Source organism: Mauremys mutica, chromosome 1 (assembly GCF_020497125.1).
Source record: "Mauremys mutica isolate MM-2020 ecotype Southern chromosome 1, ASM2049712v1, whole genome shotgun sequence".
Lineage (NCBI taxonomy): Eukaryota > Metazoa > Chordata > Testudines > Geoemydidae > Mauremys > Mauremys mutica.
This window is the reverse complement of record NC_059072.1, coordinates 1,330,198-1,357,778: the sequence shown is the minus strand read 5'-3', so window position 1 is coordinate 1,357,778 and position 27,581 is coordinate 1,330,198. Positions and strand designations below refer to the sequence as shown.

General features: G+C 57.1%; 1 protein-coding gene across 3 annotated transcripts in view; it reads left to right on the top strand.

The window, feature by feature from the left end:
• The window catches only part of MAPK8IP2 (mitogen-activated protein kinase 8 interacting protein 2), a 72,925-nt gene that overhangs the window by 18,136 nt on the left and 27,208 nt on the right, over window positions 1–27,581 (top strand). For all 3 annotated transcript variants that reach the window (XM_045026931.1, XM_045026920.1, XM_045026938.1), the window contains exon 3: window positions 19,982–20,209. In XM_045026931.1, the coding sequence (XP_044882866.1) occupies window positions 19,982–20,209 (228 nt within the window). The remainder of the gene's footprint in view (window positions 1–19,981; window positions 20,210–27,581) is intronic.

Genomic DNA, 27,581 nt, shown 5'->3' with positions numbered 1-27,581 from the left:
ACGACGCTCCAAGCCTCGGACCAGTCCCGATCCAGGCAACAGTTGCCGTCACGTCAGTCCCGATCCCGGCACCGACTCGGTACTGCTCCGTCGTCGGTCCCAGTCTCGGTACCGCTCCCCGTCCCGGCACCGGTCGCAGTCCCGGTACCGCTTAGTCTCGCGGTACCGGTCGCATTCCCGGCACCGCACACGGTCCCGATCACCAGACCGACGGTACCGTCGGAGATCCAGTTCCCGGTACCGATCTCGACGTCGCGACTCCCGAAGCCGCTCTCGCCACCGACGATCGAGGTCACGCTCAGGCTCCCGGTACCGAAGTAGTCGACGGTTCAGATCTCCATCCTGGCACCGTGATGGCCGGCACCGCTCCTCGACACCGTCTGGGGACAAGCTGCCTCCTTCCGCGGCGCACTCCATCAGCGCCTCTGCCCCCCCCGTGGCCCTCGCGTCAGCCATCGGTCGCCTCCCAGGCGGGCAGCGAGACAGATCTCTGGGTTCCCACCCAGAGCCAACACCTTGGACACCAGCAGTGGGGTTTTTGGGTCCCCTGGGCCTGCCATGAGTCCCAAGGGCTCCCCTTGTCCCAGCGCCCAGTGGGTGCTGAACGCAGGATTCCAGAGGCCACGGTGAGCAGACCTCCCCCAACACCACTGGGGGAGACCCTACCGCCGTCGGATCCCGCAGTGCTTCCGTCAACCTCTCAAGCCCCTGAGCAGCCTCCAGCAGAGGTGGTGGTACAGACTCTGTCTTCATCTTCCTCTCCGGATGAGGCGGTGGCGGGCGCCGCTACGGCGGACCCTCCCCCGATTGACCTCCGGGCCCACCAGGACCTTCTCCGCAGGGTGGCAAAGGCCATTGACCTCCCGGTGGCAGAGGTCCCGGAGGATGAAGACCCGGTGACCAACGTCATCGGCGCGGAGGCCCCGACGTGGGTGGCCCTGCCTTTTATCAAAACAATTCAGAAAAATGCCACGACCATCTGGCAGTCGCCGGCATCCGTCCCCCCTACTGCAAGGGGCGTTGAACGTAAATACTCGGTCCTTGCCGCCGGAAGTGCAGTATACCCTACAAGACCTGCCCTTTGAGACTCACGGCCTGTTCTCAGAGAAAACGGACTCGAGGATACAGACCCTGAAGGACGGTCGTGTAGCTATCCGCACTCTGGGTATGCACACACCAGCTACCCAGAGGCGCTCCTTCCGCCAACAGCAGTCCTTCCGGCCTTTTACCCAGGCCAGGTCAAGGCCCTATAATAGTCGGCGCAACGGCCTCAACCGCCGTAGACCTTCAGGCAGCAGGCGCAACCAGGCCCAGGCGTCGTCCAAGGCCCCGCAAGGGCCTAAGCAACAGTTTTGATGGGACGCCCGAGGACGGCCCACCAGCCTCTTTCCAGGATCCAACCCCTTTGTTTTGCAACCGCCTTTCCCGCTTTCTCCCAGCATGGTCCCGAATAACATCGGACAGCTGGGTACTCCATACTATCCAGTATGGTTACCACCTTCAGTTTATTTCGCCCCCTCCTTCCCACCCACCTTCCCTGTCCCTCTTCAGGGACCCCTCTCACGAGCAATGCCTCTTGCAAGAGGTCGAGATGCTGTTGAGGATGGGTGCCATAGAGGAGGTGCCGCACGACAGGCGGGGCAGGGGATTCTATTCCCGTTATTTCCTCATCCCCAAGGCGAAGGGAGGCCTCAGACCCATACTGGACCTCCGGGAGCTCAACAAGTACATGGTCAAGCTCAAATTTCGTATGGTAACCTTGGGGACCATCATTCCCTCCCTGGATCCGGGAGACTGGTTTGCCGCCCTCGACATGAAGGACGCGTACTTCCACATCGCGATCTACCCTCCCCATCGACGCTATTTACGTTTCATGGTCAACAGAGCACACTACCAGTTTGCGATACTACCCTTTGGCTTATCCACCGCGCCGAGGGTATTCACCAAGTGCATGGCGGTGGTGGCTGCAGAACTCCGCCATCGTCGAGTTCACGTCTACCCCTACCTCGACGACTGGCTGGTTCGCGGGCCATCCCAACAATTGGTGACAGACCAAATTGCCGAGATACTCTCCTTGTTTCGGGCGCTGGGCCTTCTCGTCAATGCCGAGAAGTCCTCACTGACTCCATCGCAGAGAGTGGAATTTATCGGAGCGGTCCTCGACTCCACGGTGGCCAGGGCCTGCCTCCCTCGCGCTTGACACCAGACAATGGTCTCCATCATCCGAGACCTGCACGCCTTTCCCACTACGACGGTTCGGTCCTGCCTACGCCTTCTGGGCCACATGGCATCATGCACGTTTGTCACCGCCTACGCGAGACTGCGTCTTCGTCCATTTCAATCCTGGCTGGCGTCGGTGTACCGCCCGCACCGCGACTCCATAGACACGGTAGTCACGGTCACGAAGCCCACCCTCGCCTCGCTCCGCTGGTGGCTGGACCCAGAGGTCGTGTGTGCAGGAGTCCTGTTCCGCCCTCCTCGTCCGTCCCTGACTCTGACAACGGATGCCTCGGCGCTGGGATGGGGGGCCCACCTGGGCGACCTTCACATCCAGGGCCTCTGGTCGCCCCAGGAACTCTCCCTCCACATCAACGTCAGGGAGCTGCGGGCAATTCGCTTGGCGTGTCACACCTTCTGCTCCCGTCTGCAAGGCCAATGCGTAGCAGTGCTCACGGACAACACGACTGTGATGTTTTATGTGAACAAGCAGGGCGGAGCCCGCTCCTCCCTGCTCTGCAAGGAAGCGCTGCTCCTGTGGGACTTCTGCGTGACCCACTCAATTCACCTGGAAGCGTCCTTTCTTCCAGGAGTGCAGAACACGCTGGCCAACCATCTCAGCAGGTCATTCCTCTCCCACGAGTGGTCCCTCCATCCAGATGTCGTACACACAATCTTCCGGAGGTGGGGGTTTCCCCAGATAGACCTATTCGCCTCCAAGGAGAACAGGAAGTGCCACCTGTTTTGCTCGTACCAGGGTCGCTCGCCAGGCTCCCTGTCAGATGCCTTCCTTTACTCCTGGACGGATCACCTCCTCTACGCCTTCCCTCCGTTCCCGCTCGTGCACCGCGTGCTACTGAAGCTTCGGAGGGACAGAGCCCACGTCATACTCATAGCTCCGGCCTGGCCGAGGCAGCACTGGTACACCCTGCTGCTCGAGCTCTCCGTTCGGGATCCCATCCCCTTTCCTTTATGGCCGGACCTCATCACCCAGGACTTCGGCAGACTCCGCCATCCGAACCTACAGTCCCTCCATCTTACAGCTTGGTACCTGCGTGGTTGACCCTCGCAGAGGGGGACTGTTCGGCGGCAGTACAGCAAGTCCTGCTAGAGAGCAGAAAGCCTTCCACTCGCTCCACCTACCTTGCAAAATGGAAGCGGTTCGCACTTTGGTGTGATCAACGAGGACTCAATCCATTCGTAGTCCCTGTCCCTACCATCCTGGACTACCTCTGGTACCTTAAGGAGCAAGGTCTTGCGGTCTCCTCCTTGAGGATACACCTGGCAGCAGTGTCCGCCTTTCGTCCATCTATGGGAGGTCGGTCCATCTTCTCCAACCAGATGGTTTCCCGCTTCCTTAAAGGCCTGGACCACTTGTACCCGCCGGTGCGGCGTCCTGCCCCGACCTGGGATTTGAACCTCATTCTGGCCAAGCTTATGGGACCGCCCTTCGAGCCTCTAGCCACGTGCTCTCTGCTCTACCTCTCCTGGAAGACGGCCTTCCTCGTCGCAATTACATCAGCGAGACGAGTCTCGGAGCTCCGTGCTCTAACGGTTGGTCCACCATACACCGTCTTCCACGGAGACAAAGTGCAGCTTCGACCACACCCGGCCTTCCTCCCTAAGGTGGTGTCGGCCTTCCACCTCAACCAGGAGATCTTCCTCCTGGTCTTCTTCCCGAAGCCGCACGCCTCCCCTCGGGAGCAACAGCTTCACACCCTGGACGTCCGCAGGGCCCTCGCGTTTTACATCGAGCGGACGAAGCCCTTCCGGCATTCGACCCAGCTGTTTATAGCAGTCGCCGACCGCATGAAGGGTAAGCCGGTCTCCTCGCAGCGGATTTCCTCCTGGGTTACGGCATGTATTCGGACATGCTACGAGCTTGCTCGCGTGCCACCATGCCACCTCACTGCTCACTCGATGAGAGCGCACGCCTTGTCCGCCGCCTTCCTGGCCCATGTCCCCATCCAGGACATCTGTAGAGTGGCCACCTGGTCTTCTGTCCACACCTTCGCCTCCCACTACACGTTGGTGCAGCAATCCAGAGACGATGCAGCCTTCGGCTCCGCAGTCTTGCACTCTGCCACGTCTCACTCCGACCCCACTGCCTAGGTAAGGCTTGGGAATCACCTGACTGGAATGCATAGGAGCAATCACTTGAAGAAGAAAAGATGGTTACTCACCGTAGTAACTGTCGTTCTTCGAGATGTTGCTCCTATCCATTCCAGACCCGCCCTCCTTCCCCACTGTCGGAGTAGCCGGCAAGAAGGAACTGAGGAGCGGACGGGCCGGCTGGGGTATATATCCGGCGCCATAGCGGCGCCACTCCAGGGGGCGCCCAGCCGGCCCGCCGGAGTTGCTAGGGTAAATATGTTCCGGAGAGCCGTGCACGCGCGGCACGCACACCTGACTGGAATGGATAGTGGCAACACATCTCGAAGAACAACAGTTACTACGGTGAGTAACCGTCTTTTCTCAGTGGTAGAAGATGACAGAACAAGGAGTAATGGTCTCAAGTTGCAGTGGGAGAGGTTTAGGTTGGATATTAGGAAACACTATTTCACTAGGAGGGTGGTGAAGCACTGGAATGGGTTCCCTAGGGAGGTGGTGGAATCTCCTTCCTTAGAGGTTTTTAAGGTCAGGCTTGACAAAGCCCTGGCTGGGATGATTTAGTTGGGTTTGGTCCTGCTTTGAGCAGGGGGTTGGACTAGATGACCTCCTGAGGTCCCTTCCAACCCTGAGATTCTATGATTCTATGGCCCAAGGGCTGGAAGACGCTGGATCACCCCCCAAGCCAGCATGTCCCTGACCTCTCTTTCTAGGTCCTGGGCAGTTTTCCCTGTGATGTGGAAGGGGGAGCATCTTACAGGGCAGGGGTCCCCAACGCGGTGCCCGCAGGTGTCATGGTGCCCACTGGGGCATCTAAATGCGCCCGCATCCTGGCCGGCGGTCGAGCATCCTCCGAAATGCCTCTCAATGACGCTGCTTCCCATCAGCATTTTGGCGGCATTTCAGCGGATGCTCGACCGCCGCCACGATCCTTCGTCTGGTGCCCGCCAGACGAAAAGGTTGGGGACCACTGTTATAGGGGGATGCGATCCTGTCTGCACGTGGTGGACAGTCAGATTAGTGCATCCAGGCTTGCTGGAAAACAGCTGTCGGTACAGATGCAGCACCCCTCTGATCTCAGCGTGCTGGGCCGGGGTCAGCTGATCAGAGAGGGGAATTGTTTCCGGGGGGAACCAGCTCTTGTCCCAGGCAATAGATCTACTAAAGGGTCATCTCCCTGCTCCTCCCAATGTCCACACACGGCCAACACCATATTCCCCCGGTCATAATAGGGCTTCATCATATTGACATAGTACACCCGGCGGTGATGTGCCCGGTTCGACAGCTCCACCACATAGTTTACCTCATTTAGCTGCTTGACAACCTTGAAGGGCCCTTCCCAGGCGGCCTGGAGTTTGTTCTTTCTCACAGGGATGAGAACCATCACCTGATCCCCAGTGGCGAAGGCACGGGCCCACGCCGTACGGTCGTACCAGACCGTCTGCTTCCTCTGGGCTCAGGCCAGATTCTCCCTGGCCAGGCCCATGAGCTCGGCAAGTCTTTCCCGGAAGGTCAGGACGTACTCCACCACCGACTCTCCATCGGGAGTGGCCTTCCCCTCCCATTCGTCTCTCATCAGGTCTAGGGACCCCCTTACCCTCCTGTCGTATAACAGTTTGAAGGGTGAAAACCCGGTAGACTCCTGGGGTACCTCCCTGTACGCGAACAGCAGGTGAGGTAAGTACTTGTCACAGTCCTGCGGGTGCTGGTGCATAAAGGTTTTTAGCATCATAAATTAAAAAAAATTAAATTAATGGAGATATCCTAGGACTGGAAGGGACCTTGAAAGGTCATCAAGTCTAGCCCCTTGCCTTCACTAGCAGGACCAAGTACTGATTTTTGCCCCAGTTCCCTAAGTGGCCCCCTCAAGGATTGAACTCACAACCCTGGATTGAGCAGGCCAATGTTCAAACCACTGAGCTATCCCTCCCTCCATCTTCAGTGTCCCATTGAACCTCTCCACCAGCCCATTAGACTGGGGGTGATACGCTGAGGCCCAGTTGTGCCGGACCCACACTTCTCCCACAAGCACCGGAGCAGGGCCAACATGAAGTTGGACCCTTGGTCTGTCAAGTCTTCCTTGGGGAACCCCACCCGGCTGAAAATTGTCAGCAGCGCATCTGCCACAGTGTCTGCTTCAATGGAAGCTAAGGGCACTGCCTCGGGGTAGCAGGTGGCAAAATCTACCACCACCAGAATGTATTTCTTCCCTGACTGGGTCATCTTGCTGAGAGGTCCCACTATGTCCATAGCCACCTTCTGGAAAGGTTCCTCTATGATGGGTAAAGGTCTCAAAGCCGCTTTCCCCTTGTTCCGGGCCTTTTCCACCCTCTGACAGGGGTCACAGGATTGGCAGTACTGTTGGACCTTAGTAAAGACCCCAGGCCAGTAAAAGTTCTGTAGCAGCCTCTGCCTGGTGCTCCGGATCTCCTGGTGCCCTGAGAAGGATGTCATTTGTCAGGTACAGTAGTTTGCGAGGATACTTCTGGGGGACCACCAGCTGCCTCCTGCTTCTCCATGACTCCATTTTCCCTGGGAGAGCCCATTCTCGGTATAGGAACCCCTTCTCCCACAGGAACCTCTCCTGGCAATCTCTCCCCATGGTAGGTACCGCACTGAGGTCGGCCAGGTCCCTTAGCTTCCGCAAGGAGGGATCTTTCTGTAACTCAGCCCGGAACTCAGTGGCTGGGACAGGGATGGGGATCTGCTCTCTCTCACCGGCTGGGTCTGAAGCCGCAGCCCCTCTGAGCCTTGTCCCTGGGTGCTCCCTCCCCACCAGTGTGGGGTTCTGTGCCTCTGGTGTGGTATCCTTTCCAAGGTCAGGGCACAGTGTCCCTCACTGGCTCTGGCTGTGGGTCACAACCAGGGTGTTCTGGGGGTTGCTTGGCTGGTCCTCTAGGTCCCCCCCCCAACACCTCAGTGGAAAAAATGGTGGTGCACCCCCACGTCCTTGGGGCCCTCCTTAGCCCCCCAGTTTAGATGTACCCTCTCCATGGGCACCTTGAATGGGGTCCCGCCCACCCTCGTCAAGGTCAGGTAGGTGTTGGGCATCACCTGATCTGGGGCCGCCACCTCAGGCTGGGCCAGCGTCACCTCCGCACCTGTATCGCAGTATCGATTGACCTTCCTCCCATCCGCCTCCAGGGGAACAAGGCACTCGCTCCACAGGGACCGCCCTGTGCCCACCCTGTAAATGGAGAACCTTGTGTCCGGGGCATTCAGCCCCAGAGAAGCTGGCCTGGGGCCCTCCTCCCTCCTGAGCAGTTGGGGAGTTGTCAGCCCCCCTTGCCTGGGAAGCCAGCCCCTCATCCGGCTGGGTCCCTACCCACTTAACCTTCTGTGGGATTGGTCTGCTCAGTCTGTCCCTGAGTTTGGGGCACTGGGTCCAAATGTGGCCTCTCTGGCCACAGTAATAGCAGCTCACGTCTCGTTCGTCCCCTCGAGCCGGTCAGTTGGTCCTGACGCTGGATGTTCCCCTTGGGAGGGGGTTCTCCATGTTCCCCCTTTGGGAGGTCCCAGGGTGACACTCTCTCTGCATCATGAAGGACCTGTTCCTTTGGGACTCCTCCCTGACACCCCGCAACCGGCTGTTCACAAACTTGTCGGCCAGCTCTCCTGCGCGTCGCGTTCTGCTCGCTCCTCCAGCTCATGCTGTCTCTGTCTCTCTTGTTCTGCTCGCTCCTCCATCAGTTCCTGCTGCCTCAACTCCAGCTCTTTCAGTTTTATCTCCTTCTCTCATTCCAGCCGCCTCAGCTCCAGCAATGGGGAGCTCTGTCGGGAGGATCCCCTTTTGGCCAGAGGGGGTCATGGTGCCCTTGGTATTCGTTGGGCTCCTCCCAGCCCTTCCCCTAGGCATAGGTAGGAGGGGTCTTGGGAAGCCCATAGCAGCCGGCTGACCACTCCCAGCTGGAACAGACACCTGTACCTGCACTGCATCTGCCAGGCTGCTTCCCTCAGAGACAGGGATCAGTTCATTCAAGCGATCTCCCTCCTCCAGCTGGGCAATCAGCTGTTCTTTTCTAATTCAGCATTCCTTTCCTTCCCCTCTGCCTGCACAGCTCCACCAGGTCGCTTTTAAGGCGCTTGGCATACATCTTCCTGCTGGCCACTCGCAGGCCTGTGTGGTCACTGCTCCCCACAGATTCCAGGGAGAACCCCTTGTGTGCCAGCCAGGGGCGGCTCCAGGCCCCAGCACACCAAGCACGTGCTTGGGGTGGCATGCCACGGGGGGCGCTCTCCTGGTCGCCGTCAGGGCGGCAGGCGGCTCCGGTAGACCTCCTGCAGGCACACCTGCAGACGGTCCGCTGGTTCCGCCGTTCCAGAGGACCACGGAACCAGTGGACCCTCCGCAGGCACGCCTGCGGGAGGTCCACTGGAGCCGCCTGCCGCCCTCCCGGCGGCCGGCAGAGCGCCCCCCTTGGCATGCCGCCGTGCTTCGGGGGGCGAAATGTCCAGAGCCGCCCCTGGTGCCAGCCCTTTTCCAGGTCACCACCTCTTGGGGTTAAGCATAGCTCCTCTGCCCCCCCAAACCGTTCCTCACTGACTCGTCAGCACACCTGGTCCCTGTCAATCCCCCTTTGTTTTACTGCTCCCCAGTCACTTACTGCAGGAAGCACCGTCCATGGGGTGCAGTAGATCCCACCTCTACCACCAGTTGTCACGGAGTTTGGGGGAGACAAGGCCTTGCACCCCCAGCTTCCTGCGATTCACCATGACTCTCAGCCAGACAGTAGAACAGAAGGTTTATTAGAAGACAGGAACACAGTCCAAACCAGAGCTTGTAGGCATAAACAGGACCCCTTAGTCAGGTCCTTCTGGGGGGTTGGGATCTTAGACCCCAGCCTTGGGGTTCCCTCCAATTCCCCAGCCAGCCCCAAACTCAAACTCCACTGCAGCCGTCTCACTCCCTACTGCGTCATAGAAACCTTCTCCTCTACCAGACACACAGCTTGGGATCTCCTTTCCCTTGGCCCAGCACACAGGGCTGTTCACAGACAAGTGCTTGGAGACTGGGGTAGCTCCATGGGCAAGTCATTACTCCTAACGGACACAGGCACATTTCCTTCACTGTCCCAATTCTCCACACAGGTCACAGGTAAGGGATAGGGACACTCATCTTCCACTATCCCTCCCTTCCCAAACTGCTGACTAGACAAAGCCATCAGCTCACACGGCTGCCTAGGCTCCTCCAAACTTTCCCTACCAGGCACATGGCCACTCCCACAGATAAACTGCTGCTTTTTTCACTACACTGAGCTACTCCCAGCAAATCACAGTTACCCATTTCAGGTTCACTTTTACAAGCTGCACTAGCCACCAATCCATTACCCATCATAAATCTCCCCTCTCCTTCCTCAGCTAGGGCTTCCACCCGACCATCCACTTTAATCTGCTCCTGAGAAACATTTTCCTGACCAATGAGTTCCTTCTGTGCTTGATCTAATTCCAGATTCACTTCTGAGACATTAGACTGGGGTAGGCAACCTATGGCACGCATGCCAAAGATGGCACACGAGCTGATTTTCAGTGGCACTCACACTGCCCGGATCCTGGCCACCGGTCCGGGGGGCTCTGCGTTTTAATTTAATTTTAAATGAAGCTTATTAAACATTTTAAAAACCTTATTTACTTTACATACAACAATAGTTTAGTTATATATTATAGACTTATAGAAAGAGACCTTCTAAAAACATTAAAATGTATGACCAGCACGCGAAACCTTAAATTGGAGTGAATAAATGAAGACTCGGCACAGCACTTCTGAAAGGTTGCTGACCCCTGCATTAGACAGACATTCAGAAACTTCATTCACAGACAAACAGCTTTTTTGCACAGACAAACAGTTATTTCCCACCAGATTAGAGTCCCCCTCCCCCTGGCGATAGCATAATGGGTTAAATACAGACAACTGCTCAGAGTTATACAAAATACCAACATTGTTATATACTGAACTTTCAAGAGGATACAGTTTCTGCTGTTCTTCCCTTGCTTTTTTGACTTGGAGCCTAAGGGCAGGTCTACACTAAGGGCGGGGGTCGAACTAGAGTACGCAAATTCAGCTACGTGAATAGCGTAGCTGAACTCGAAGTACCCTAGTTCGAACTACTTACCCGTCCAGACACCGCGGGATTGAAGTCCGCAGCTCCAAGGTCGACTCCGCCACCGCTGTTTGCAGTGGTGGAGTACCGGAGTCGACCAGAGCGCGCGGGGAGTTCGAACTATCGCGTCTAGATTAGACGCGATAGTTCGAATTCCGAGAAGTCGAACTCACCGCGTCGACCCAGCAGATAAGTGTAGACTAGCCCTAAGTCTGGCAACCCTCTCCTCAGCAGCCAGTCATTCCATTTGCTTCTACAAGCCCTTACCTCTCTTTCAGCAGCTTCTTTTTCTAATTCAGCCATTCCTTTCCTTAGGGCTTGGCTACACTTACGGTTTGCAGCGCTGGTAGTTTGCAGCGCTGGTCATCCAGCTGTGTAGGAGCAGCACTGGTGTGTGGCCACACTCACAGCTACCAGCGCTGGTGTGTGGCCACATTTGCAACATTTGCAGCGCTGTTGGGAGTGCTGCATTATGGGCAGCTATCCCAGCATTCAAGTGGCAACAATGTGCTTTTCAAAAGAGGGGGGTGGAGGGTGGTGTACTGTGACAGGGAGCAGGGAAGAGAGAGAGAGTGGATTTTTGGAGCCAACACTGTGTGTTAGTTTCCTGGATTGAAAAATCACAAAATGTTCACGAGCCCTTAGTCTTAACTCTTAATTGCAAACAGCCTGCCTCCAACACGGACTCCCCGCTGTTTCACTCACTCCCTGTGGTGTACTGTGACAGGGAGCGGGGAAGAGAGAGAGAGTGGATTTTTGGAGCCAACAGTTTAGCTTCCTGGATTGAAAAATCACAAAATGTTCGCGAACCCTTGGTCTTAATTGCAAACAGCCTGCCTCCAACGCTGTTTCTCTGTCAAGCAAACATTCACTCCCTGCCTCTCATTTGATCGTTCACGGCCAGGTACAGATAGCTCCTGTTTGCTGTGATCAGTGTTTGTTTTTTAGATAAGCAGTTCAACGGAGCTCCGATCGGAGTTCACAACAAAACAAAGAGAGGCTGCATAACAAAACAAAGAGAGTAATTTAGTTAAAAGCTTTCTGGGATATCTCCTTATTCCCTGGAGGCCAATAAAAGCGCTGGTGTGTGTCCACACTTGATGAGCAGCGCTGGATCACCAGCGCTGCAATCGCTACACCCCAACCTGGCCAGGTGTACAGCCAGCGCTGCAGCCAGGGAGTTGCAGCGCTGGATGTGCCTTGCAGGTGTGGACGGTTACTAATTGCAGCGCTGGAAAGCCTCTACCAGCGCTGCAACTTGCAAGTGTAGCCAAGCCCTGAGCTTCTTTCTCTATCTCAGCGATCTTTTGCCTTTCCAGCAATCTAATGTCTGCTAGTCTCTGTTCATGCTCCAGTTGCAGTTTACTTGCTGCCTTTTGCATTCCAATTGCTTCTGCAGCTTCTGTAGCCTCAGGTAAGGGCCGTGCCCCTGCCTCCTGATCACTGGCCATTAACAGCTCTCTCAGTTCTTGATCTGTAGCTTTCTTTCTAAAGCTTATCCCCTTTCTGAACACAAATCTTCCAGGGCTTTTTTGTCAAGGCCTCATATGCTCTTTGCTCACCCATTGCAACTGCTCTTTAACCAACCAAACTCTCAATACCAACATTCCAATTTGGATAGCGTGGGGTTCTGACCCAAAGCTTAATTGACCTGGTGCTCTGGATCCTGCCGACTGCACCACTGTAATGATGTGGCCTCTGGCGGGACACAACGGAGAGTATCAATTCACGACAAATTGCAGGGCAGTCACAGCCCCAGGCTGGGTTCCTAAGGCGCCAAACCAGCCAGACAAAAAGGACTTGGGTCTCACCCCACTGGCTAACCACAAGTCAAACAAGCAATTTCCTTAGACGCTCCAGTTTCCCAGTATCACCAACAGCAGCCACTCGTTATGGGGATGAATGGTTATTGTCATGGAGTGTGGGGGGACACCAGGCCCTGCACCTCTGGCTTCCTGCAATTCACCATGACTCTCAGCCAGCCAGTAAAGCAGAAGGTTTATTTAGATGACAGGAACACAGTCCAAGACCGGCCTTGCTGGTACAGACAACAGGACCCCCTCAGTTAGGTCCATCTGGGGGGTCAGGGAGGCCAGAGCCGCATTGGGAGACCAACCATCTCACTCAGCCTTCCCCCGGCTCCTCCCCCACCCTTTGTCCAGTTTTCTGGGCAGAGGTGTCACCTGGCCTTTAACCCTCTTCCTGGGTTCTTATGTTACGTGCTCAGGTATCCTTCCTCAAGGAAAGTCTCCCATCCCCAATGCAGACAGTTCCAGCAAAACTTCCCTGCAACCTTCTCCGGCCAACACTCCTCACTCCGCCTTCAAAGAACACATCGAGAACATTCCCAGTTTGTCACAGTTATGAAAACCAACACCCCAGTAAAAGAAAAAAAGGTTCTCCCAATCCCAAAGGACCAAGCCCCAGACCCAGGTCAATATACAAGTCAGATCTTACCCACAAATTACGCTGTTGCCAATCCTTTAGAATCTGAAATCTAAAGGTTTATTCATAGAAAGAAAGAAATATAAATGAGAGCTAGAATTGGTTAAATGGAATCAATTACATACAGTAATGGCAAAGTTCTTGGTTCAGGCTTGTAGCAGTGATGGAATAAACTGCAGGTTCAAATCAAGTCTCTGGAACATCCCCAGCTGGGATGGGTCATCAGTCCTTTGTTCAGAGCTTCAGTTTGAAGCAAGGTTTCTCCAGAGGTAAGAAGCAGGATTGAAGACAAGATGGAGGAGTTTTCAGGGACTTTTATATTCTCTGTCCCTGGAAGGACACCCCTTTGTTCTTACTGTGGAAAATCACAACAGCAAGATGGAGTTTGGAGGCACATGGGCGAGTCACATGTCCATGCATGACTCCGTTCTTTACAGGGAGAGTAGCCATTGCTCACCTGCTACCTTGAACGTCCCCAGGCAGACTTCTCATGTGGATTGGAGTCTCCCAAGGTCTATTATCAGTTAAGTTTTTCTTGATTGGGCACTTAGTCTGCAAATTCCTCTCTCAAGAAGCTGACCAAATGCTGCACTGATGCTACTTAGAATCAAACACATTGAGATACAAGTAGAGAGCCAATATTCATAACTTCAACTACAGAAATGATACACACATACAGGTAATATAATCATAACCAGCAAATTCTAACCTTTTTCTAGACACTTTACACAACAACCTTTGTACAATATTTGCTGGAAATATATAACAGTGGTTGCAACAATGATCTATAAGGTCACAGTTTATATCAATAACGTCACATAACGTTAGAGAGTCCTGTGCAGTGGCCTCCTGGTTTCTCCTCCTGCTTGTGCAGGAGAGAGCGACTCGACACTAGCTTGGTGAGCTAGGCTCCAGCAAGCTCCGGTGAAGTGTCAGTGTAGACACCTGGGAACAAAGGTCATTGGCCATGTCCCAGGTTGGGGGACTCTGTCTGCGAAACAGGGACTCTATTGGGGCCGTGGTGGAGAATCAGCTGAACCTGAGCTCTCAGTGCGACGCTGTGACCAAAAGGGCTAACACAATCCTGGGGTGCATAAGCAGGGAATCTTGAGTAGCAGAGAGGTTATTTCATCTCTGTGTTTGGCATTGGGGAGACCACTGCTGGGATCCTGTGTGAAGTTCCATGCCCACAATTTGCGAAGGATGTTGATAAGCTGGAGAGGGGTCCCAGAAGAGACACGAGAGTGATTGAAGGTTTGGAAAATAGGTCTTGTAGCAATAGACTCAAGATGCTCAATCTGTTTAGCTAATAGAGAAAGTTAAGGGGTAAATTGATCACAGTTCATTGAGTAATAGAAGGCTGGTGGGTTTAGCAAAGCCAGGTGTACCAAGATCCAGCACTGGCAGTTGAAGCCAGGTAAATTCAGACTAGAAATAAGGTGCAATTTTGTAAGTGAGGGTTATTAACCACTGGGGCAGCTTCCCCACAGCTGGCGTGGGTTCTTCACCACTGGCAATTTTAAATCAATGGGATGTTTTTCTAACAGATCTGCTCTACTTCAGACAGGAATTATCTCAGGGAAGCTCTCTGCCCTGTGTTACACAAGGGGTCAGACGAGGTGATCACAGACCACGGCAGAGAAGCTAAATGAATTATTTGTGTCAGTCGTCACTGCAGAGAATGAGAGGGAGATTCCCACACCTGAGCCATTCTTTTTAGGTGACAAATCTGAGGAACTGTCCCAGAATGAGGTGTCATTATAGGAGGTTTTGGCACAAACTAAACAGTACTAAACTAAACACACTCAACAATAAAAAGTCACCAGGACCAGATGGTATTCACCCAAGAGTTCAGAAGGAACTCAAATGTGAAATTGCAGAACTACTAACTGTGGTTTATAAACTATCGTTTAAATCAGCTTCTGTACCAGATGTACACCAATGTTTTTTAAAAGGTTTCAGAGGCGATCCCGACAATTACAGGCTGGGTAGCCTAACTCCAATAGCAGGCGAATTGGCTGAAACCGGAGTAAAGAACAGAATTGTCAGACACATAGATGAAGACAATTACTTGGGGAAGAGTCAACACAGGTTTTGGTCAGGGATGCAGCCCCATGCTCTGGGTGTCCCTAAACCTCTGACTGCCAGACACTGGGACTGGATGACAGGGGATGGGTCACTCAACGATTGCCCTGCTCTGTTCATTCCCTCAGGGGCACCTGGCATTGGTCACTGTGGGAAGACAGGACCCTGGGCTAGATGGACCTTTGGTCTGACCCAGTACGGCTGCTCTTATGTTCTCACTATGGTCCCTTCTGCCTCTCTAATCTGTGAGCATATTCCAGCCCCTGCTAGCACAAGTCCTGGGGCCCTGGCGCTAAGCTGCTCATGCAGAGAGGATCCCAGCTCCCCTACCACACGGTCACCCAAGGGCAGGGCCAGAGCACGTGGTGGTAGAGCAGCAGTCCTGCCACGCTGGGATCCTGCCCATGGCTGGTGCCAGGGGTGCAGCTGGCAGGTGCTGAAAGCCAGCCACGAATTCTGCTAGCACAGACATGCCAGGATTGCTGAGTGCCCTGATCTGCTCCTCTGGCCGAGCCAGCTGGGGGACAGGCGCCTGGAGACAGCGGTGACTCAGCGCTCCGGCTGGGCTTACTCAGCAACTGCAGGCCCAGGATGGTGCAGGGCGGGAGAGGGGAGCCGCAGAAGGCAGGCAGGGACACTGACGTCGGGCTCAGCCCAGACACCAGGAGCAAAGGTGGGGAGTGGGGGCAAAAGAGAAGGGAGAGAATGGGGGAGACACAGGGCCGGCCAGACAGACACGGGGGGGGCACCTGGGGACAGACGGATGGGGGGACATGGGGCCAGACAGATGGACGCAGGGGGGACACGGGGCCAGACACGGGGGGGCACATAGAGACAGACAGACACAGGGGGGACATGGGGCCAGACAGACGGACATGGGCAGCACGTGACTCCTGCATTTGGGGGGCCTGCACTGCCCAGACTGTTGCCCCATCACCTGTTCTGCCCCGAGGCTGCCTCCCCAAAGGCCCAGCTCCACGATCCCTTTGCCCCATGCCGTGATCCTGCTTGGCCCCCTCCCCCAAAGCCAACCCGCCCATGCCTTTTTGCCCCCTCCCCTGAAGCCCTCTGCTGCTCGTGCCTCTTTCCCCCTCCCCTTAAGTCCCCCCTCCCATCGCTTGAGGCGCTCGGTCTCCCCCAGCCTTGGGGGAGGGGGCAGAGAGGCACGAGCAGCAGGCAGGGGGGACCTCGGGGGAAGAGACAGAGGGGGCAGGAAGAGGTGGAGGGGGGCGGGGCCATGGGGGAAGAGGTGGAGGGGGCGTGGCCTTGGGGGAAGAGGCAGAGTGAGGGCGGGGCCTTGGGGGAAGAGGTGGAGAGGGGGCGTGGCCTTGGGGAAGAGGCAGAATGAGGGCGGGGCCATGGGGGAAGAGGTGGAGAGGGGGCGTGGCCTTGGGGAAGAGGCAGAATGAGGGCGGGGCCATGGGGGAAGAGGTGGAGAGGGGGCGTGGCCTTGGGGAAGAGGCAGAATGAGGGCGGGGCCATGGGGGAAGAGGTGGAGAGGGGGCGTGGCCTTGGGGGAAGAGGTGGAGAGGGGCGGGGCCTTGGAAGAGGTGGAGGGGGCGGGGCCTCTGGGGAAGAGGTGGAGAGGTTGTGGGGCCTCGGGGGAAGAGGCAGAGAGGAGGCGGGGCCTTGGGGGAAGAGGTGGAGCGAGGGCGAGGCCTCGGGGGAAGAGACAGAGTGGGGGCAGGAAGAGGCGGAGCAAGGGCGGGGCCATGGAGGAAGAGGTGGAGGGGGGTGGGGCCTCAGGGGAAGAGGCGGAGCAAGGGCGGGGCCATGGAGGAAGAGGTGGAGGGGGCGTGGCCTCGGGGGAAGAGGCGGAGCGAGGGCGGGGCCTCGGGGGAAGAGGCGGACAGGGGCGGGAAGAGGAGCAGCACGGATGGGGCTATGGCCCGGGCACCCTTTCACCAGCGGTGCTCCAAAGGCAATAGGTCGGCGAGCCTGCAGTGGGAGGTGCACCCCATCCTGTTTGGGGAGGCTTAGGCTCCCCTGGCCTCTTATACCCACCGGCCGTGTACACACATGGGGGGACACACGGGGCCAGACAGACGTGTGGCTGCAGCCTCCCAGTTCAGTGGGTCACTGTCCCCTCCATTCACTCACATTCCAGGGTTTGGGCAGAGGCACCATTTCAGATTTAAACTGTGCCCCCCGCCCCCGTAGGACAGCCTGGTGCTGAAGCGCTGCCCCTAACCCCTGTTCCCCCCCCCAGGACAGCCCCATGCTGAAGCGCTGCCCTCTAACCCCTGTGTGTCCCATGGGAGCCAGCTGAGGTCACTCAATCAGGCTGAACTGCAAACAGAACGGGGCAGACAAACCCCAAACGCTAGTGGATATTCCAAGACTTAGATTTACCAGCCAGCACAAAACCGCTTCTCTAGTACCTCACTGGTTACTCAGAAGTTCAAACCCCGCAGTTCCCTTAAAGTGCCCAGCCTCAGGCCTCCGTCCAGATGCACCTGTCAAACGTATGATGATAAATTCTGAAAATCTTATCTCATCATATAAAAGAAAAGGTTTTCCTGATCCCAAAGGACCAAGCCCCAGACCCAGGTCAAATGATAACTTAGATCTTACCCAAAATACACGCTAATAGCCAATTCTTGTTAACTAAACTAAAATTTATTATAAAAGAGAGAGAGAGTTGGTTAAAAGATCCATATGCAGACAGACTTGAATTCAATTCTCGAGGTTCAGACACAGCAGAGATGAGCTTGTAGTTGCCAAAAGTCCTTTTAGAAATAGTCCAGAGGTTACAGTCCAATGTCCATACTCAGGGTGACTCCAGTCAGTGACTGGGGATCTCAATCCTTGGGGCTTAAGGTTTCCCCCTCTTGAAACCCAAAGCAGATCTGAGATGAAGTAGGATCGTGTCCCAGGGTTCTTATACATTTCCAGCAGCCTTTTGGCCTGAGAAAACAATAGGCTTAACTCACCTTCCAAACATCCTGGGAATTAGCACAGGGTAATTTATCTGTTAAACAGTTCAGACAGGGGTTACCACAACCTTCAAAGAGACATGTAGACAATAACACTATTTCACTCAAGTGTCTTCCTAAATACTAATACAGTAATACAAAGGTCAGGTCCGGCTTTAAGCCGATTCGCCCGATTCCTGGGAATCGGGCCCCGCGCCTAAGAGGGCCCCGCACCTTTGGCGCCTTTTTAATTTTTTTTTTTTTTTACTTACTCCAGCTGCCGTCTCTCTGCTCCGGGGTCTTCTGTGGCCCCGCTCCCCTGACCAAAGCGCAGGCGGGAGAGCGGCTGCCCCACAGCCTCGCTCTCCCAGCTGCAGCTCCGGCCGGAGCGCGGCAAGCCCCGCGGCCCCGCTCTCCCAGCTGGAGCTCCGGCCGGAGCGCGGGAAGGCCCCGCTCTCCCAGCTGGAACTCCGGCTGGAGCGTGGCAAGCCCCACGGCCCCGGCTGGAGCTTCGGCCGCAGTGTGGCAAGCCCTACACTGCAGCCCCGCTCTCCCAGTTGGCGCCCTGGGGTAGCGGGGGGCTCCGGGGACTATTTAAAGGCCTGGGGCTCCAGCTGTCTCTGCCACCCCGGTCCTTTAAATAGCCGCCGGAGCCCCGGGTTGCCCCTATGCATTCCTCAGGGCTCCCGCGGCTATTTAAAAGGTCTGAGGCGGGGTAGAAGCAGGGGAGCCCCGGGCCCTTTAAATAGCCCCCAGAGCCCTGGGATAGAGGGGGTCTTGGGGGCTATTTAAAGGGCCAGGGCTCCAGCTGCCTCTGCTGCAGCCCTTGCCTTGCCTTGCCCTGCCTGCACCAGCTCTGCCCCCCCATGCCTGCAGCCAGCTCTGCACCCTGTGCCCACAGCCAGCCCCAGCCAAACCCCCTGCCCTGTCTCCAGCCAACCCCTGCCACACACCCCTGTGGCCCTGCCCAAAGCCAGCCAGCCCTTCACACACCCCTGCCCGCACCCAGCCCTGCACCCCCTGCTCTGTCTCCAGCCAACCCCTGCTGCACCCCCCTGCCTGAACCCAGCCAGTCCCACAATCCTCTGTCTCCAGCCCTGACAACCCCTGCTGCACTCCCCTGCGGCCCTGCCTGAAGCCAGCCAGCCCACCCCACACCCCCGTCTCCAGCCAGCCCTACACTCCTTGCCTTGCCTGCAGCCAGACCCTACCTCCAGTCAGCCCCTGCCCTGCCTCCAACCAGCCCCATGTCCACTGCTGCCCTGCAGTTCCCAGGGCAGTAACCCTGCACACCTGCTTCAATGAGGGAGGGCAGGGAGCAGCTGGAACCCACACATGTGCACACCCCCAGGGATTGGCGGTGACCCACACATGTGAAACGGCGTTCATTAATAACCAATCAACAGCATATATGAATCAATGTACATAATATATAATTTTATTATTTATATAGTTATGGAAAGTAAATAATAGAAGGAAGAAATGAAAGGCTTTTTTTTTTAGTCATCCCTGCCAGGGCCCCGCCAAAAATGTTCGAATTGGGCCCTGCACTTCCTAAAGCCGGCCCTGCTAATACTCCTTTTTTGATCTTTGAATCAGAGCTGTAGCAATAGACAAGACTTGTTTGCTGACATCCCAAGACCTGAGCAAACACCTCCCCTTCTACCTCTAACACTGCAGGCTGCATCTCAAAGCTCTGGTCATTTAATATCTTCCTAATGAGTCTCTAAAGTTTGGCCATGGGTCAGGTCAGCCTGTGAGTTAATTAACTCTGGCCCTGTCACCTTTCAATGAGATATTATATTACACTCATAACGTCACAGCTCCCCAGGGCTGGAGCGCTGCCCCCTAGCCCCTGTGCCCCCCCAGGACAGCTGGGTGATGGAGCCCTGCCCCCTAACCCCCCTGTGCCCCCCAGGATGGCCTGGTGCTGGAGCGCTGCCCCTTAACCCCTGTGCCCCCCCAGGATGGCCTGGTGATGGAGCCCTGCCCCCTAACCCCCCTGTGCCCCCCAGGATGGCCTGGTGATGGAGCGCTGCCCCCTAACCCCTGTGCCCCCCCAGGACAGCCGGGTGATGGAGCCCTGCCCCCTAACCCCTGTGTGCCCCCCAGGACGGCCTGGTGCTGGAGCGCTGTGAGCAGCCCCACCCCATCTGCACCTTCTCGGAGGATTTCCAGGAGTTTGAGATGATCGATGACAACGAGGACGAGGAGGAGCCGGATGGGACTGGACTGGACGTGCCTCCCTCGCCTTCGGCCTCCCCCATCCCCTCGCCCAGCACCGAGGAGACGCAGAAGCCCCGGCCCAGCACCCTGAGCCTGAGCGTGCCGGGGGCCCAGGTGAGGGGCCTGCAGCTCCACTGAGACGGGGGCTGGGTGGGGTCACCGTGGGCAGCGCTGAGGGGTTTGGGGGGGGTCTCTGCATACAGCACTGAGGGTTTGGGGGGGTCTCTGCATGAGGCACTGAGGGGCTTTGGGGGGGTCTCTGCATGAGGTGCTGAGGGTGTTTGGGGGGGTCTCTGCATGAAGTGCTGAGGAGACTTGGGGGGGTCTCTGCGTGAGGCGCTGAGGGTGTTTGTGGGGGTCTCGGCGTGAGGCACTGAGGGGCTTTGAGGGGGTCTCTGCTTGAGAAGGGTCGGAGGGTCTCTGCGTGAGGCACTGAGGGGTTGGGGGGGTCTTGGCGTGAGGCACTGAGGGTGTTTGGCGGGGGTCTCTGCATGAAGTGCTGAGGAGGCTTGGGGGGGTCTCTGCGTGAGGCACTGAGGATGTTTGGGGGGTCTCTGCATGAGGTGCTGAGGAGGCTTGAGGGGGTCTCTGTGTGAGGTTCTGAAGGGTCGGGGGGGTCTCAGCGTGAGGCGCTGAGGGGCTTTGAGGGGGTCTCTGCGTGAGGCACTGAGGGGTTGGGGGTCTCTGCGTGAGGCACTGAGGAGGCTTGGGGAGGTCTCTGCGTGAGGCACCGAGGGGGTTTGGGGAGGCCTCCCAGAGGTTCCCTGGGGAGAAATGGCAATAGCCGGAGACTCAGACTGCAGTGGAGGTGGCCGAGCTCAGTGTGGTGGAGCAGTTCAACCCCATTCTTCTGTGTGAGGGCAGGGGCTGGGTGCTCAGATGCTGGCCAGAGTCCCTAGCCAATGCGCCTGGCTGCTGGAGAATTATTTAGCTGCAGAGATGGCTCTAACTGCTTCATATGAGCAACTGCCTGAGGCCAAGGGCACCTCAGCTCAAGGGAGAGCCCCCCCGGGGAGCCAGCAATCAGACAGGGGGGTCTTGCAAGCACCAGCCTCTAAGGTGCCCAGCAGGTCGTTGAGCCCTGGACTGGGCCCTGGCAGCAAACCCCAGCATCTCAGATCCCAGTCCGGACAAAGGCCCTTGGGACCCTATGGAGGGGGAGTAGACAAGGCATATAGGGAAGGGCTATCTCAAATAGTGGGCCCGGGGCCAGCGGCCACTCGGCCAGCAGCAGGGACTTGCTTTTCATGTGGGCCCCCAGGTCACTGGTACCACGATTCCCCCGTAAGGAGTGTGGCTATGAACAGGTGTGGACGGCAGAATGCTGGGCCCATAAACAAACTCCAGCTGAAGTAACGGTGTCACAGAGTCCCCGGGCGATGCTCTGGAACTGCTCCCCACAAAGCCAGTCAGGACTTTGGGGAGCCTCCTCTCCCTTGGAGCAGACTGTCTGCAGGGCAAGAAGCTCACATGACTTCACCTCTTGGGTCTCTCCTTGGAGCATTCAGCATCCTCTGCCCCTCCGTGCGCTTCCCCCAGCGAGCCCGCCCCAGCGGGGTCCTGGGGAAGCCACAGGGTCCTGCACCCCCACTTTGCAGTCAGACGTGACTCTCAGTCAGCCAGTAACACAGAGGTTTATTTGATGACAGGAACAGGGTCTAAAACAGAGCTTGTAGGTACCGCGAACCGGACCCCTTGGCCGGGTCCATTCTGGGGGGCAGTGAGGCAGACCCCCACGTCTGCACTTCACTCCTCGTCCCCAGCCAGCTCCAGACTGAAACCCTCTCCAGCCCCTCCTCCTCTGCCAGGGGCGGCTCCAGGCCCCAGCACGCCAAGCGCATGCTTGGGGCGGCATGCCGCAGGGAGCGCTCTGCCGGTCGCCGGGAGGGCGGCAGGCGGCTCCGGTGGACCTCCTGCAGGCGTGCCTGTGGAGGGTCCACTGGTCCCGCGGCTTCGGTGGAGCATCCGCAGGCACGCCTGCGGGAGGTCCACCAGAGCCGTGGGACCGGCGACCGGCAGAGCTCCCCCCGCGGCGTGCCGCCGTGCTTGGGGCGGCGAAATGGCTAGAGCCGCCCCCGTCCTCTGCTCAGTTCCTTTCCCGGGCCAGGTGGCCACCTGATCTCTTTGTCTCCAACACCTTCAGTTGGCACCTTGCAGAGGAGGGGCCCAGGCCAGCAGTTGCTAGGAGACAGAGTGTCAGGCATTTAGGTGCACTGGCCCTTTGCTCTGCAGCAATCACACCCCCCCATCCCACCACCTAGATACTTAAGAACTGCATAGGGGACACTGAGGCACCCACACAGTATTCAGAGAAAACGTTAAGAACATTCCCAGTTCGCCACAAATGGTTCCTATGCAGATAAATGGAACTGAGGCATGGGCCTAGTGGATTCTGGGTGTGCCCCACAGAGAAGTGTGCCGTTGGCTGTAGGGGAAAACACGAAGTGGCTTGTAATGGGGCTGGCCTCAACAGTATCCTTCCCCATGGTCTTGGGACAGGAGTGGGAGCATTTCTCAGAGGTATCGAGGGAATTTAAACCAACCCCAGGGACCCTGGAAGGAGCAGCTGAGGAGACGGGAGCCCCAAACCTGTGACATTGGCAGGTGTTGGTGAGGACCCTGGGGAGGTAGGATCCAGCCAGAGGGAAGCTTCTCCAGAAGGCCCCTTAACAACGAAGCCACAGTGGCCCTCCTCCAGGAGAGGGACGTCCTAACCAGAGAGACAGACTTCATAAAGGACCAGAGGGAGGACGAAACTTTGTGCCAGACTCACAGCAAGCAGAGCAGCACCATGGTTTGAGCTCCAGGCAGAGCAACCGCACCAGCAGGAGAAAGACCAACCGATGGAGGACGTTTGGTCGCAACTCCTCAATTCCATGGCCTCAGGGAAGAAGCCCTGCAATGGGCTCACGCTATCCCCTCTGGGGGTCACCTTGGTCCTGAGAAGACCCTGGCCAGGATTTTGGATCACTTCTTTTGGCCCAGAATTCACCAAGACGTTAAATCCTTGTGCAGCTCTGCCCCAAATGCAAACTCCTAGGACCTGAGGGGGTATAGAAGCCCCTATGGTCACACTCCCCATAGTCGATGTTTGTCACAGACTCACAGATCGTGCCCACTCTTGGCCCTGTGCGGTCCCTCGGGGGAACCCCCTTCAGTGAGACAGCCCTTCTCGGGGGTCCACTTTCTCTCTCAGGGTTAGGCCCCTCCACCTCCTGGAGCCGCACCTCTCTGAGCCTTGGCACGTCTGTCTCTCGCCGTGGGCCCCCTCAGGGAGTCCACTCACTCTGGACCCCCTGGGGCCTCCACCCCCATAGGGAATAATGAAGCCCTGATCTCTAGACCATAGTGACTCTCAGCCAGCGTAAAACAGGAGGGTTTATTGAGCGTCTGAACAGAGCACAGGAAACTCTCAGGGCCTCAGGCCTGGCCTCCCTCAGCCCAGCATATCCAAGTCTCCCCTGCATCCAGGTGGGCTCTGCCTGCTCCCCCCTCCAGCCCCAGCCCCCCTGCTTCCCAGCTGGGCATCTGAGATCACCGGCCCCAAGCTCTGCCTCTGTCCATTGTCTTCCATTTAGGTAAACAGGAAGGCCTGGGCCTCCTCTCCTCTCTTCTGTCCTCTGGCCCCTCTGGCTGGAACTGGCTGGTCAGGTCAATGGGGTCCTCTCCCTGCAGCCCATTGTCCTCCCACTGGCCAGACCCGGCTGTGACTCCTGGTGACCTCTGGGTCACCAGGTCACTAGGTTGCCAGGTCACCGGTCGCTGGGATCTCCATCCTCCAGGCCATTGGCCTGGTCCCAAGTTCCGTCGCCAGTCCTCTGCAACAACAAACTCCCTCTCCCATCACCTCAGAACCCTAGGGGCCTTTGCCAAAGAAAAGCTCCTCAATGGACCCAGGAGCGAGCCAGCAGCAGGGGGCAGGTACATGCATATTAAAGCAATTGGACACTAACTCTGCTCCCAAGGACGGAGTCCAAGTCACTTGCTGAATAGCAGGGACCATACGAGGTAGTTTGACAAGTAGGGCCAGTTAGCTATGAAATCAGGAGGACTGAGAAGAGGAAACTCACCATGTTAACCTGGGGAAGGAGCGAGGGGGCTTATTTATCGCTCCTTTTCCCCTAAGCCAGAACTGGGGCCCCAAGCGCTCACCTCACCAGATCCAGACGCGATACAGATGGGGGAACCCCTCTGCCTGGAACAGAGAGCCCAGCTCTCTTGTGCACCACCATTGTCAAATGGAATCTTGGCAATTCATCTGGGAGAATCCATGGCCACTCCCCCCAAAAATGTGGGAGGCCAGGAGGCAAGAGGTCCAGACAATGTTGGATCTAGGGGTCATGGAAGAATCCTGCAGTGAACGGCGAAGCCTGGTTGTATTGGTCCTAACGCCGGATGGCACTATGCAGTTCTGCAGAAAGGTCAGTGCTATTCTAAATTTGATGCCCACCCCATCCCCTGAGTGGACAAGCTGGATGAGGCCCGGTATAGCACCATGTTAGAAGTAACAAAGGGAAACAGAGAGATCCCGTTCACACTGGAATCACAGGAGAAAACCACCGTTGCCGCACCGTTTGGCCTCTGTCAATTTCAGACTATTCCCTTGGTTCTTCATGCAACGTTCCGACAGCTCATGGATCAAGTTCTTCACCCCCTGGCTTACAGGGAACAGCCCAATTAGGTGACATGGCCCATCTGCAGCCAAGAGTGGGAGGAGCATCTAGCACAGGTCGCTGATGTGCTTTGGTCCCTGCGAGGGGCCGGGCTGCCTGCAAACCTGGCAAAGTGCTAAGGGGGAAAAAAGAGACCATCTCCCTGGGATATATTCTGGGGACGGGCCAAGTCCAGCCTCTCGTCGGCGAAGTCCAGGCCCTCACAACGTGCCCATGCTCAGTCACAAAGATGGGGGCCCGTAGGCTACGGCTGCTGCTTGGTGCCAGGGTTTTCAATGCTAGCAGCTCCCCTCAGGGACCCAGTTAAGGACAGTAGCCCCAGGAAGGTGCGCTGGCCCAAGGCCTGTGAAAAGGCCTTTCAGCACTTGAACAAACACCCGTGTAAAGAGTCTGACCTGGCCAGTCCTGAGCTCTCCAAAGAGCTTGTTTTACAAGCCAGCGCAGGTGCAGGATTGTCCCAGGAAGCGGAGAGGAACAGAGCGGCAGACTGGGCCCTGGGGAACAGCGCAATCCATAATAGAGAAGGACGGTCTCACTGTGAAACAGCTGTGGACTTGCGCCGATAGTAGCTCTAGTGAAATCCATTCACCGACCACGCCCCCCTGAGATGATCACATGCCACGAAGGAGGCCCCCCGCCCCGCGTTATGCGCTGATACCTGTCCCGCCAGCCGTATACCTTCCTAGTGGAGCGGGGAAAGCCCACCAAAAGGCTGATTTGCTTTTCCAGGGAGGCAGGGTGAACCGTCCGCTGGGCCTGGTTCCCTGGGTGCCATTGTGAGGGAGAGGGGGAGTGATGGGGCACACAAACCCCACGCTGGATAACAAGGGGTTTGGAGCTGCCCCGGGCTCAGCCAGCCCCGCCACCCCACACCCACAGGGCTGGAGGAGGCGGTAACGGGAGCAGAACAGCTCACTTGTGGGCAGCCCAGGGATGAGACCAGACCCTCAGCCCCGAGGAAAGGGCTGAGGGAAGGCAGGAGCTTCCCTAACAAGCACTGCCTGGAGGCCTCTCCCTGAGGGACAGGAGGGCCCAGTCGTGATACGCCCTGCGAGGGAGACGTTCCTTTCTCTCTCACTAACGCCGTTTGTTGGTGTTAATTCCCCTGGCTTTTGTTCACAGCCGACCCCAGAAGGGGAGAGGCTTGGAAGTGAGCCGGCCGGAGGGCCAAGGCACAGGAAGAGGCAGCAGGCCACTCCAGAAGAGGAGCAGCCAGTGGCCGCAGAGCGTAGGGGAGAGAGCTGCCACGCCACGCCTGGCCATGAGGAGGTGCCAGCAGTGGGCCAACCCCTTCAGAACGGGGCTTGAGAGTATCAAACATTTCTTTCCACCCTCGATTGAAGCCCTGCCACATCTGGATCCACCCACTGTCGGGGAGCGACGGGCCCCGGCCCTTCCCCGGGGGCGATTCCCGGCCGGATCCACCCCCTGTCAGGGAGCGACGGGCCCCGGCCCTTCCCCGGGGGCGATTCCCAGCCGGATCCATCCCCCTGTCAGGGGGTGACGGGCCCCGGCCCTTCCCCGGGGGCGATTCCCAGCCGGATCCACCCCCTGTCAGGGAGCGACGGGCCCCGGCCCTTCCCCGGGGGCGATTCCCAGCCGGATCCTTCCCCCTGTCAGGGGGCGACGGGCCCCGGCCCTTCCCCGGGGGCGATTCCCAGCCGGATCCACCCCCTGTCAGGGAGCGACGGGCCCCGGCCCTTCCCTTTGCGGGGATTTCTGGCCAGATCCTCTGTCAGTTGCTGAGAGAGTTGAGATTCCATATAAATTATTCTTTCTTTAATTCTATCCCATTATCCCGAGCTCCACTCCAGGTATCACCCTGATCATGTATTTACTAATTTCCTGCTCAAGTAATCCTGGAGGTCTCCTGCCTCTTGTGTGTATCTGCAGACTGGGGTCGTGTGCCCTCCTTGGACATCACGCAGCCACGCCGGGCAAATTGAGCGGTTTGCATAGCATTCTGGAGAGGAGGCGCCCAGAGTTAAATCTGGTGTCCCCAGGGCTGTGGAGAGAGGGACTCTCCTTTCTCTGCTCCCCAGAACAGGGTGGCCTCTGGGAGTGTAGGATCCTGGGTGTCTCTGCTCAGCCTTCCACTGCTCCAGGACATGATCCCTTAGGACATGCAGCTTAGAATCTCATTGGCTTCATCTGCAGCCATATTCCCTGCCAAACTCCGGTCTGGTTCGCTGCCCTCCGGTCATGCAGCAGAACCATGGCTGCTCTCCATGTTTCTCTCCCCATCACAGATCTGGGCTCCGGGATCTGTCCTCAGCTGGATTCGCTGGATTTGCCCAATCTCTTCTTGTTTCCTGCCCACATCTCTAATCTCTCTCAGCCCCAGGATTAGAGCTCTATCCCCTCTTGCACTCACAGCTCCTCTCAGAGTCTAATCTGCAAATGTCATTAAACCCTCCTGTGCTGGGGCCGGGGCTAAGCCAGACGCTCCCCCAGGTCCCTCTCTGCTGCTTCCAGGACAATTTGTTTACAACCTTTCAGCAAGTCTTCAGTGACTGTGCCCCAGCCAAGCCCCCTAGGAGATGCTGTATCACACGTCTGCTGCTGACACAGCTCTGGCCCTGCAGGTGAATACTAGCAGTAGAGTCACCCAGTATGTCTGGCAGAGCTGATTCTGAGCAACTTGCAGCACTGCCACCTCCAGCCCATCCTCGGTGACCTTTTCTCGTAAGGGCCCAAACTGCCCCTGGACTCCCTTTGCTGTCAGTAGATGAAGGGACTCAGTACCTCACGCAGCTTGTACCATTCTTCTCCTGCAGAGTGAGGTAGGGACAGTCATTGCCAGGATCATAGAA